This window comes from Esox lucius, chromosome 11 (assembly GCF_011004845.1).
Source record: "Esox lucius isolate fEsoLuc1 chromosome 11, fEsoLuc1.pri, whole genome shotgun sequence".
Classification (NCBI taxonomy): Eukaryota; Metazoa; Chordata; class Actinopteri; order Esociformes; family Esocidae; genus Esox; species Esox lucius.
In genome coordinates, this window is record NC_047579.1 from 31,512,520 (window position 1) to 31,525,429 (window position 12,910).

Genomic DNA, 12,910 nt, shown 5'->3' on the forward strand with positions numbered 1-12,910 from the left:
ATTTTCACGCACAACCATTTCTAGGGTTTACAAAGAATGGTATGAAAAGGGAAAAACATCCAGTATGCGGTAGTCCTGTGGGAGAAAATGCCTTGTTGATGCTAGAGGTCAGAGGAGAATAGGCTGACTGATTCAAGCTGATAGAAGAGCAAATTTGACTGAAATAACCACTTGTTACAACCGAGGTATGCAGCAAAGCATTTGTGAAGCCACAACACGCACAACCTTGAGGCGGATGGGCTATAACAGCAGAAGACCCCACCGGGTACCACTCATCTCCACTACAAAAAGGAAAAAGAGGCTACAATTTGCACAAGCTCACCAAAATTGGACAGTTGAAGACTGGAAGAACATTGCCTGGTCTGATTAGTCTCGATTTCTGTTGAGACATTCAGATGGTAGAGTCAGAATCTGTAACAGGCATCACATCCTATGTATTGTCCTCTATTCAGAGTTAGTCAGCCCATATGCATTGTGTCAAGTTTCTCATGCCCATTTCCTATCAACCAGCCTTTGAATTCAGTGTTTGATTCCCACTCCTTTCTGTATTTTTGAGTGTATAGTTTAGACTGTGAAAGAGACATGGTGAGCTTGCCAGCTAGATGTTTAGCTTACTGTATGTCAAAGTGAGGCACACAGTGGACAAGTTGAGTAAGTAACTGAGGCTGTGTGAGTCAAATGTAGTGATTTATTTTAGACAAAGAATATTTTACAAGCTGGGAGGGACTGCTGCACGAGGACTGGGCCGCCTGTGAGTGCTTTGGGACGGGGGCCCATGGCAGCACATGCTGCTCATTGAGAAGATTAAAACTCTTAATGATTATAAGCTCACGTCAGTTCCCGGTATCACCAGGAAATCATCTGTCTTTGATTCCTGAATTCCATACATGGGAGATCTTTCCTTGCTGCTGATCGGAATGTGGGTAGAATGTCTCATGTTCCAACTGTCTGTGCATCCTGTCCTTTTCCTTTGGTTCTTCTTCTTCTTCTTGCGACACTCATCCTGCCAATGTCCAATGATTCCACAATAGTGACATGATCCTGGTTTCTTTTTCAATGGGCTTTGAGTGTCTTTAGATTTTGTTCCTGCTTTCAACGTTTCCAGTTCCTTTTTCCAACTTATCCAGTTCAGCCATTTGTTCAGCCGAAAACACATTCTTTCTCATTCTATCTTTGAGGAATTTATCATTCCATTTTTCAATTTCTGATTACCCAATCAACAACCACTGTGTTTTTTGTAATTCATCAGGCATTCTTTGAATTTCTTCCCATATTTTCTGTATATCAAAAAAACTCAAAAAATCTTCTTCTGGAACAATGGCATATTTTTTTATTATCTCTTGGTGACAGTCATGTATTTTCAAACTCTTTTTGATCTCATAGGCCAAGGATTTCACCATTTTCTAAATTACAACGGGAGGGCTGCAGTCCCTGTATTTACCACGTTGTTTAAAGACGTCTTTTTCTTCCCCTTACTTGTACAAGATTTAAATTATTACTACATACGCGTCAACCTGCTATCCGAATAACAAGGACTTCTAGATGAATACTGAAGCTTTGCACTAAACAGTGGCCTATATTAGGACTTTACACGTGTCACTTACTACTCAATCTAGTAAGCACTTCCCATCACAACAAGGAAAATTTAGCAAGAACTTTTAGATGACTTAACGAAGATTTATCATCTTCTGTGGAATCTCTGGACTAAGACTAAGAACACATCTTTCAGTGTCAACGTAAGTCTTGCGTGTCCTCACCACAGGTTTCCATTGCCTAAAAAACGACATTTCTAGGTCTTCTTATTGTTCCAGATGTGTTCATCTGGATACTCATGCTGATTTAACTGACTTGTTCTTTTAGAGTGGTTTGACTCACCATTCAGAGTGCAAATCCATCTGTCCGGCTCACGGCACCATGCTGTTAGATTCTGTCCAAGTTTGATCCATGAACAAAATAAATGCAACCAGAAGTCAGGGGAGAGCCATCTTTATTCAGCATGAGTCTATGATGTTGTCCTTCCGTTTCTTATTTTTCTCTCTTCCATTATTACAGAGGCAACCCCGTTTTTTATGCAAGGATACATAGGAGGCGGACAATGATTGTAGCCAACCATTACACAGTCTGTTATCATGGTATGTTGCAACCTGCCCAATGGTCCATCTATCTATCGATAGAATCTATGACAGTCACATGGGCAACTCCTAGCAGGAGATATGGACAGAATGTATGGACAGGATGTGTAGGGCCCATCAATAACAGGCAACACGTCCTACCGATGGTCCTTCTTTCAGAGTTAGTCAGCACATCTGTGTTGTGATGGTCCCTTCCTTAAGGGGCCATTCCGCTGCGTGTCTTCTGTGTTTCCTTGTCTTGTCCTTGTATGTGTAATGGTCTCTTCCTTAAGGGGTCATTCCGCTTCGTGTTTTCTGTGTTTCCTTGTCTTGTCCTTGTATGGTCTTTCCTGTTCTTGTTTCTGTTCAACGTTATATTCAGTTCACCTGTGTTTTAGCCCCCACCTGTTTCTGTTTTCCTCGTTTTCTCAGTGTATTTAGTTCAGCCCTTTTCTCCTTGTCCTTGTGGGTCATTGTGTGGGTGTGTGTGTATATGTCGTGTACGCCTGTTGCGCCTGTTGCGCCTGTTGCGCCTGTTGCGCCTGTTGCGCCTGTTGCGCCTGTTGCGCCTGTTGCGCCTGTTGCGCCTGTTGCGCCTGTTGCGCCTGTTGCGCCTGTTGCGCCTGGTGCGCCTGGTGCGCCTGGTGCGCCTGGTGCGCCTGGTGCGCCTGGTGCGCCTGGTGCGCCTGGTGCGCCTGGTGCGCCTGGTGCGCCTGCGCCATTGGACTTTTTGTAGTGCCCGGCACTCATTTACGTTATTCCTTCGTTTTGTTTAATAAAAAGGGGAAACCCTATGGACTTCTGCATTTGCCTCCGTCTCCATACCTAACAGCGTGACATGTGTTGTGTTAAGTTTCTCATGCCCATTTCCTCTTAGTTGGATGGATGTGTCCCACACGGTCATCTGTCAGTGGATGGTACACGAAAATACAAAGTGATGCAATTTGAAAAACTGCAATTAATTACAGGTAGATGTAACAACAAAAATAAAAATAAAGATACAAATGAATGTGAATTTAAAAAAAAACAGATGTAGTGGGAACATTTTGACCCTGTGGTTTAGAGGTGCTACACTAGATATTATTAATGTATTTATAAGTAAGAGACAGGAAACTAGCCATGCCATTCACCCCACTGAGGGAACAGGTGCTTCCTCATTACATAACCAAACCTGACAAAAACCTCTAGGGTGGATAGAGCCATTAGAAACCATTGTTATGTTATAGAACAAACTAAAGAATTCATTTTCCAAGTCAGCAGAGCTTTCAGGCTTATACACTTTATATAATATATTGGGTAATAACAGCTGACATACCTTGTTGTTACCCATTATAATATTGTCATAACTACATGATTACACATATGTAACCTTGTTGTGAAATACATTGTTAATTTATGACGTTCCATAAACATGTCACAATCCACAAAACTTACTACCCAAGACAAACCTTTCAAATGCTTTACCTAAAAATAAACTGATAAAAATATGAATATGCCATGTAAAAAATTGTAGTGGGTTAACTGAGTTAAAATCAGCCAGTTTAAATTAATCAATGAATCCATGACTGGGAATACAGACGTGCAAGGAAAGTTGATTTTTTTATCATAAGGATTATGGACTAGCACTTCACATCATTTATATTTTTGTTCAGTGTAATAGCCATGTTTATTCTGGAATTTGCCATATTAACATTTTAATTCAAATGTGACTGGGTTGAACGCAGGAGCAGACTTCATGAGCAGTACAAAACAACATCCTTATGACTGATACTGACATGATTCTGATGATTGTGATGCTTACTGACTGTACATAAAGGTGTTATATAAAGTTGTATTGTAATGAGAAATGTTTGTTGAAAAAGACTGGAATTGTACTTGATGAAGAGGAGTCTCTGGCCACACTAAGTCTCCAATAGACCCTTGGTGAAGTTAATCAGGTGTTCTGCATCACATTTTCTTCTCTAAAGATCTGGGACACCAGGTGTGGGCCATCAGCCCCACCCTCCTGAGCTCACCTGGAGAGGTGTGAAACTGAGCAAACTGGAATGAAACAAAATGCATGATATTGTGGACATTTATCTGTAGTGTTTGGATTTCCCTTGTTCCCATAAAGGGATGAGTAGTCCGATATGCTTTATTGTACTGTACGAGTTATGGATCAAACTTTAGAAAAACATTGTAGAAATGTTTGTCCTCGTTGCATGTCTGACAACAACTGGCAGCAACACCCTATCCATTGTATAAGTTTGCATTGGTTAAGAGGGATAGTTCCTTTCCTTTGTGCTCATTATGTTAGCCAAGATTAAGTAATATTAAAAATTATTTGGGTGAATGTTTAAGATGTCTGCTCTTAGCCTCGATAGCCATATCAGTTATTTGAGTTTGTTTTCTCGTTAAAGAGACTGACCAATACTGTGGGCTGTATTACTATTTCTGAGTTTGTTCTCGTTAAAGAGACTGACCAATACTGTGGGCTGTATTACTATTTCTGAGTTTGTTCTCGTTAAAGAGACTGACCAATACTGTGGGCTGTATTACTATTTCTGAGTTTGTTCTCGTTAAAGAGGCTGACCAATACTGTGGGCTGTATTACTATTTCTGAGTTTGTTTTCGTTAAAGAGACATCCCGACACACTGTGTTGCTAAACAAATGTTCCTAGCATGCGTTCATGATAAAGTGTGTTTTAGAGAGTTATGGTATAATTAGAACACTTGTATATGATTTGGAAGGATGTTGAATATTGCTGGTATGTAACAATATTTAGTATTTTAACTTTATTACGTGGTACTAATAAATTGTATTACTTTTAAATATGAAACACGACGGCATTCCTCCTTCAATCCTTGTGTCATTTCTGAGTCCTGTGTTTCTAAATCTGGGTAGTGTGATGGCAATTTCAAAAATTCCAAAGTTCTATGAAAATGGTAGGTAAGACAGGAGAAATAAATTGCGCAATAAACGGTTTTAATCAGTAGGCACAATAACACAAGCCATTTTAATGTGTGGTTTGTGCTAAACATCCACACATTATGGGCACTCATGATATACTTCATGAGTCGAAGTGACCAGACTAATCAATTGACTTCTTGACTTGACTGAAGAGACACATCGAGGATTCACATATGACTGTAAGATCTGTATCTCCCTCTCACCCCTCTCCCCAGCACGTCACCTTCACACAGGCACCTGGCCACGCCCAATCTAACAGATCTCATTCATCGGAATCCTGACTATTGTTCACCTGTTTCTTGTTCTCTCATTCCAGCCATAAGCCAGCACTCCCCATCAGACCTTGTGAGAGATTGACTGTTCATGCCATACACCCTATTGTGATTACTGCATTTGGATTATTGACTATGATGGCTGCAGTTCCTACACATGCTCAATAAGAGAGTGGTGGGGAGATGGCTGCAGTTCCCAACACATGTTCAATATCAGAGTGGTGGGGAGATGGCTGCAGTTCCCAACACATGCTCAATACGAGAGTGGTGGGGAGATGGCTGCAGTTCCCAACACATGCTCAATACGAGAGTGGTGGGGAGATGGCTGCAGTTCCCAACACATGCTCAATAGCAGAGTGGTGGGGAGATGACTGCAGTTCCCAACACATGCTCAATAACAGAGTGGTGGGGAGATGGCTGCAGTTCCCAACACATGCTCAATATCAGAGTGGTGGGGAGAGGACTGCAGTTCCCAACACATGCTCAATAACAGAGTGGTGGGGAGATGGCTGCAGTTCCCAACACATGCTCAATAACAGAGTGGTGGGGAGATGGCTGCAGTTCCCAACACATGCTCAATAACAGAGTGGTGGGACCACTGCACCATTTCTCTCCTTTCCAAAGAAGTTTTGAGCGAGGAACAAAAGGGTTAAACTTAAGAGACCACTGCAAATCGAATGCTTCTGTTCCTCACTCAAAACCTTTTTTGGAAAGGAAAAAAAGGTTTTGTGATCTCTTAATTTTTTCCAGAGGTGTATCTGCCAAAAGGTTAAGCGATGGTAAAAAAATCCATACGCAAATCAGTATGGCCCTATAAAATTGTCATAGGTAAAACATGAAACATAAGCGTAAAATAATTCTGTTAATGTACAAACACACTTTTACAACTTTTTAGACATTAAGTCTCCATTTATTTGTCAGTCTCCATTTATTTGTTTACAGATTGTTTTTGTCAGGAATGTGCCATCTGCAAAAATGTGACCCAAACATAGCTCTTCAAAGCTGCGAAATAAGCAACAATAAGTTGTACTGCTAGCACTGTGCTCCACCATAGCATTCCGATTCCCAATAGAAATCCATAGCTGTTTTTACGAATGCATAACAACATTACACCAATAGGCTATAAAGCGTGTATGCATTAAGTAAAATACATGTGTGTTAAAATGACAAGGACACAGAATAGCCTTGCATAGAATATCCATCTGAGCTGCAAAATATATTTTAGTAATTTAGGTCAAGATATTGCGTTAAATATTAGTCTGGCATGTGCTATTTCATGGCTGTGTTCTGTCCATCATATTTTATGATGACTGTGTGTGGCCTTGAACTACTGTAGTGATTGCATAATATTAAGTTTTTGTTATTTTAACAAGTTCAGAATTTTAACAAGTTCTAATTTTACATCAACAACATAGGGAAAAAAAAGAACTACATATAGTTACTTGAGTACGTGAATGCACAGAACATGCTGATCAGTTGACATATTTGAATGTGAAGTTCTGATGCTCACGGCCCATTGTGGTACAGGAGTCGACATGGGCACCCTGACTGGTCTGCGACTACGCAGCCCCATATGCAACAAACCGCAATGCACTGTATGTTCTGACACCTTCTATCAGAACTAACCTTTTCAGCAGTTTGAGCTACTATGGGTTATTTGTTGGATCGGACCACACGGGCCAGCCTTCACTCCCCACGTGCATCAATGAGCCTTGGCCGCCCATGACCCTGTCGCCGGCTCACCGCTTTTCCTTCCTTGGACCACTTTTGATAGGTACTGATCACTGCAAACCGGGAACACCACACAAGGCCTGCAGTTTTGGAGATGCTCTGACCCAGTTGTCTAGCCATCACAATTTGGTCACTCAGATCCTTACACTTATTCCATTATTCCTGCTGTTGAGATCATGATTTGGGGGTGTCTCATACCCCCTCATTCTTACAAAGCCTAATCAAGGGGTATGTCATTTCACATTGTATACCTTTATTGTTGTCATCATGTACTGCCCAATTTCTGTATCCTGATCAAAGTTATTTCCTATCCTGGTAATGAATTATCATAATCAACTGTAAGAATTTAATGTGTGCTAACCTAGCCTACACTGAATGAAATGATCAAGAGTGTAATCTTGAGTATACTGTAATTGATATTCTGTAACCAGTAAATGTTCTCTTGTATATCAAGAGATAGTTGAGAAGTAGACCAAGAGTTTAGTCTTGGGTGAAACTAATTTAATAAATGTAAATGTGGGAGTGCCGTTTTTTTTCTTTCATTGTTGGAGAAAACAAAGCAAGATGGCATTAGAATTTGGCGTATTTGACGTAGAGTATATCAAGCCCACTGTAACCATAAGACTTAGAGCAACCCATCTTACAGTTAGTGTATCTTCTGATTCTGACGTGCTGTTGACTTGCTCCCGTGCAAACGAATAAATCGACATAACTAACTGCTATCTCACATGTATATACGTATAGTTCAAATAAAACTTTGACAATCTTTGAAAATTATATTGTGCTATTGTGATTCAACTGATAGGCTGTAGACAATGTTGAAATAGTACTAAAGGATTAGAGATGGTTTGTAAGATGTCTCATTGTTGGTATGGAACTGATACAAATAGTCTGTATGAATGCTGTAGAGAAGGAACATGATTTGTTTAATATCTGTACATAGAGTACAAGCTACCTTCAAAATATAATGAGATAAACTGTTTGTGTGCTCCTTAAAAGATCCAAATAGGCTATATAAAAGCTCGAGAGAAGGGAAATAACATTTGTTTAATATCACATAGAGTATATGTTACATTGTAGAATATGATGAGAAACTGTTTATGAGCTACTTAAATGCTAAAGCAATGCTCTGAACATCAGAATATGTACTACAGGCACTTTCTCGTTGAAAGACAACAGACATTCAGTTAAGAAATGATGGATAGTTTGTAGAAGTTTGTAGTAAGCAAGGACGTATCTACATTCTATGATGTCCCAGTGTCACCCCTGAAGTCACACGTTCGTCACGTTCAGGGGTGACACTGGGACATCATAGAATGTAGATGCGTCCTTGCTTACTCCCCTCACCCTTTTATTTGTGTCAGAGAAATCAGCCTTGGTAAATGCTAGCTAATGACAGCATTGCGATCTGTAAAAGTACATTTGATATTACGATGCATTGTTGACAAAACAAGATGAAACTGTAGTCAGACGAAATGGTAATAATATGAAACAGTAATCAACACTGTTTAAAGTAATCTGCCCTGTTCAAATTCTGGTCACCAGTATGCCTGTGGCCTTTATAGAATCTTAGCGACCAAGACAACAACATAAACTAGTGACGGAGGTGCAACATATATGAATATGCTCAATATGGAACTGGCTATCATAATTATTTGACATGTGTATTAGGTAACGTGATGTTCTTTAACAGATGTCAAGATGCTTCCCTCACATTAACATTAACAATGACAATAAAGACAGAGAAAAAGGAGAGGAAGAAAAATTTATTTGCACTCCTTCAGCCAAACATGTACTTGGTGTTTAAGCTAAGAGGAAGTGAGAGGGGAAGTGTTCCCCTGGGATGGAGTCAAGATATTAAACAAACTGATGAAGCATTTAATTAGGAAATATGGGTTTTTTGTTCAGGGGCAGATAAACCATTATCACTGTGATTACTATTTTGACTACTGGGGGAAAGGGACTGAAGTCACAGTAACCTCTGGTGAGTAGCCCTAACTTTCAGATCCAAAAAGTTATTTCATTATTGATATATAACAATTAAATATCTGGGATATTTAATTACCTTGAAAGATTTGGTACGAAGTATTGGTCAGACCATTCATTGTAACTATGGTTACTTCGACTACTGGGGGAAAAGGACCTTGGTAACAGTTTCCACAGGTAAAGAAAATGTATAATATTATATATGTTGGCATTGTCAAGGTTTTTACTTAGATTTGAGAGTGTCTCCTGAAGGCTTGAAATATAATTATTTTTAGATTTTTTTTTTTGCGGTAGTTTTTGTGCATAGCCTGTATAAGTTGTTTGCACTGTGATGCTGTATATGACTACTGGGGAAAAGGCACAATGGTTACCGTTTTGTCAGGTAAGAAATTAAATCTGATTTCATAGAATGGGTTAGTGGTATTCAAAAAGTTAAATAGATTTATCGAAGTTTTTCAACATTCTGATTATTATGATTGATAACGGAATTAGCATATTATAACAAAGTAAATCATAATCTGGAGAAAAACAAGAGAGTCATTGGTGAGACAAAAGAAAAAGTGAGAAAAATTGCTACAGGTTTTTGTGCATAGCCTGTATTGGTTGTTTGTACTGTGACAATGCTTTTGACTACTGGGGAAAAGGCACAATGGTTACCGTTTCATCAGGTAAGAAATTTATTATTTTATATAATTGGTTAGTGATATTCAAAGGATGAAATAGATGTATCAAAGTTTTTCAACGTTCTCATTATTTAATAACGGAATGAGCATATTATAACAAAGTCATTCAGTATCTGGAGAAAAAACAAGAGAGACATTGGTGTGACAAAAGAAACAATTTAAAATATATATTGCTACAAGTTTTTGTGCATAGCCTGTATTAGTTGTTTGCACTGTGACTGGGCTTTTGACTACTGGGGAAAAGGCACAATGGTTACCGTTTCATCAGGTAAGTCAATTATACATTTTAGAAGTCTCCAAAATACATGTTGAAATTGTTCATATTTTTCTGCTTTAAGTTATCATGTAGCTTTTTTGGAATGGAATACTACATTCCTATAATACAGCCTATTAAATTTAAAGTATGACAAAGGTTTGGTAAAACATAAAATAGCCAGCATGTAAAATATAGAAAGTGTGCCAAAAAAAATGCTGTTTTCTTTTTGTACTTTCAGACCGAGAATAGGAATTAGAAATAGACTGGAATGTGTTTTCTACCACCACTTTATTAAAGTTAATTAAATAATTTGGTGCATGTGGCTGCATATAAAAAAGAATACACGTCTGGTCACATAAAAAAAAATATATAATATGTTTTTTCTACTACATGGTCCAGGGTACAATAGTAACAATTTAATCAGGTCATAAAATGTTGTTTAATGAAAATGAAGGAATTGTTCAGATTGGATTTACTGATATTGTAAATAGTAAATTTATCAAAATAAGTATATTTAATTAATAAATACTGGCTACAGACTACAGTCCAACCTAAGAGTTTATATTGAATTGCTGTTTTTCATAACACATCAATCTCGCTGTTACCTATGCATGTATATTGATTTCACATTATCTTATATCAAGTCTGGAATTAAATCATTATATATTAGGCTTTGCCAGTCAAAATAATACTAAATTAACTGTTGATTGATATTTAGAACTGCTGATTTGAAATATGTGGTTAATATTGGTTGATTTTGACTTTTGATGATGCCGACTGGTTGTCAACTTTGCTTGGAATTGGACTTTTTGTAACTCATTACTTTTTCAAACAGCCACAGCAACTGCCCCGACTTTGTTCCCTTTGGCACAATGTGGTTCCGGGCCCAGAGATATGCTGACTCTGGGTTGCATGGCCACTGGCTTCACGCCGCCTTCCATCACCTTTAAATGGAAAGACTCCACCAAGACTGCCCTGACTGATTTCATCCAATACCCCTCAGTCCAGAGCAATGGAAAGTACATGGGAGTTAGTCAGCTTAGCATAAAGAAAGCGGACTGGGATACGAAGGATTTCGTATGTGCTGTGGAACATTCAGCTGGTAACAAGGAAGTGACAATTCGAATACCAGGTAAGACAACTGTATTTATGACATTATAAATTAACCAAAAATAATAATTAGTTATTTGCTATAAGAAATGTATGTCTTTCATTTTCATCTACACATTGTAGGATAATAAACACAAAGATTAAAATGTATGATAACTTGATTAGTTGGTTTGAATCTTCACGTAATCAAAATTACAATTGACTACTAAAATGCATTACTGGTATAAACAAAGTATATGGTGCATTCAAGGGCATAAAAACTAATAAATACTGCTTGTATAAAGCTTGAAGAATGGTGGATAAGTTGTCATTTCAACAGGAGTAATTATATAAAGCCTATATTATAAATATAAAGTTTTTTATCACCGTTGTTTGGCTAACCTATATCATTTGTCATATTTGTTTTCTGGCCATTCAACACATCTCCAGAGACTATTTCAGATTAACTTTCCCTCTGAATGTATAGACCAAGATGGTGTAAATGTATTAAAATGGATGACTCAAGCAAATTAACATTGACAAATATTCATTGTTATGTTCGTATTGGGTATCCATTTGGTGAGGGGTCTAATTAGATAAAAGTGAGCCAAGGGTCTCTGCTTCTCGTAATTTTTTACTCCTTCTCTGTTCTAGCCATATAGTTTTACTCCTATACTAATATATATTACAGTACAATATTAATATTTTACAGTATATGTTACAGGACTAAAAGAAATGTCTAAAAACAAGTATTATTTAAACATACGATAAAAACAGAACCAACTGATCTTTGCTCACAGGAACAGTATGTCACAACCACCATTTGGAAAACAATCTGGATGTCTGGTTGTGGTGTTAAGTCAGGTTGTGGAGTTAAGTCCGGTTCTGGTGTTTAGTCCGGTTCTAGTGTTAAGTCCGGTTCTGGTGTTAAGTCCGGTTCTGGTGTTATGTCTGGTTGTGATTTAAGAGATATGGTTGAGATATGGATTGGAGTGGCCATGTTTACCCCGCATAAAGTGTTGAGCTTTATTAGCTTTCTTCTGCCTGCATAATAATGTTAAAAGCTTGATATTTTCAATACAAATTTCAGACGTGGCAGAAATTACTCCATGAGCAAGTGACAAAATTCAAGTCACTTCATGGACACAGCTTTGAGAATTGCTGTGTCCATTTCCACTTCTGCAATACTTCACAAATATAGACACATATTACACATGAATGCCAAACAAGTTACAGAATTTGTTGGTTTAAAAATTGGAAGGAACATTGTTCATTGAGATTTTGGTACGTGTCCTGCTTTGACACCATCAGTACACATAGAAGCCATTTGAACACTCCCTTTCAGCCTAACATGTTCCCCTGTCCGCCTCTGCATATGCCTGTTTTAATGTATATGTTGGCTTTTTTCAGCTTCTGCATACATATGTGTATGTTTGTTTTTCAGTTCCGCCTCCACCCATCTCCCCATCTCTTTATGTAATGACCCCTTCAAAGGAGGAGATCAAAGACAATCAAACAGCTTCCTTCGCCTGCTTAGCAAGTGGCTTTTCACCTAAAGAATATAAGATTACTTGGCTGAAAAACAATAAGCCAATAAGCGAGGAAGTCACGGACTTCTGTCAGGATGAACAAAAGGGACAGGGAACCACCTTGTACAGTGCAACCAGTTTCTTAAAAGTCAACGAATCAGATTGGACGGATCTTTCAGAGTACACCTGCCAGTTTGAACACAAAACTGGGACGCAGACCAAGACTGTGAAGTATGGTGGGTGATCTCAATTAAAACATTCCCATTTCATTGCTATAATACTTTAGGGTTCTAAACCATTTGA

At 38.4% G+C, this 12,910-nt stretch overlaps 1 protein-coding gene across 3 annotated transcripts in view; it reads left to right on the plus strand.

The window, feature by feature from the left end:
* LOC114840414 (immunoglobulin mu heavy chain-like) overlaps positions 1–12,910 on the plus strand; it is a 69,507-nt gene that overhangs the window by 38,800 nt on the left and 17,797 nt on the right. The window contains exons 4-5 of one of the 3 annotated variants that reach the window (XM_034295309.1): positions 9,670–9,718; positions 10,825–11,121. In XM_034295309.1, coding sequence (XP_034151200.1) covers positions 9,670–9,718; positions 10,825–11,121 — 346 coding nt within the window. Of the gene's footprint in view, positions 1–9,353; positions 9,433–9,669; positions 9,719–9,742; positions 10,002–10,824; positions 11,122–12,910 lie in introns of those variants that run through there. The other 2 variants (XM_034295310.1, XM_034295311.1) reach the window with 2 other exon arrangements.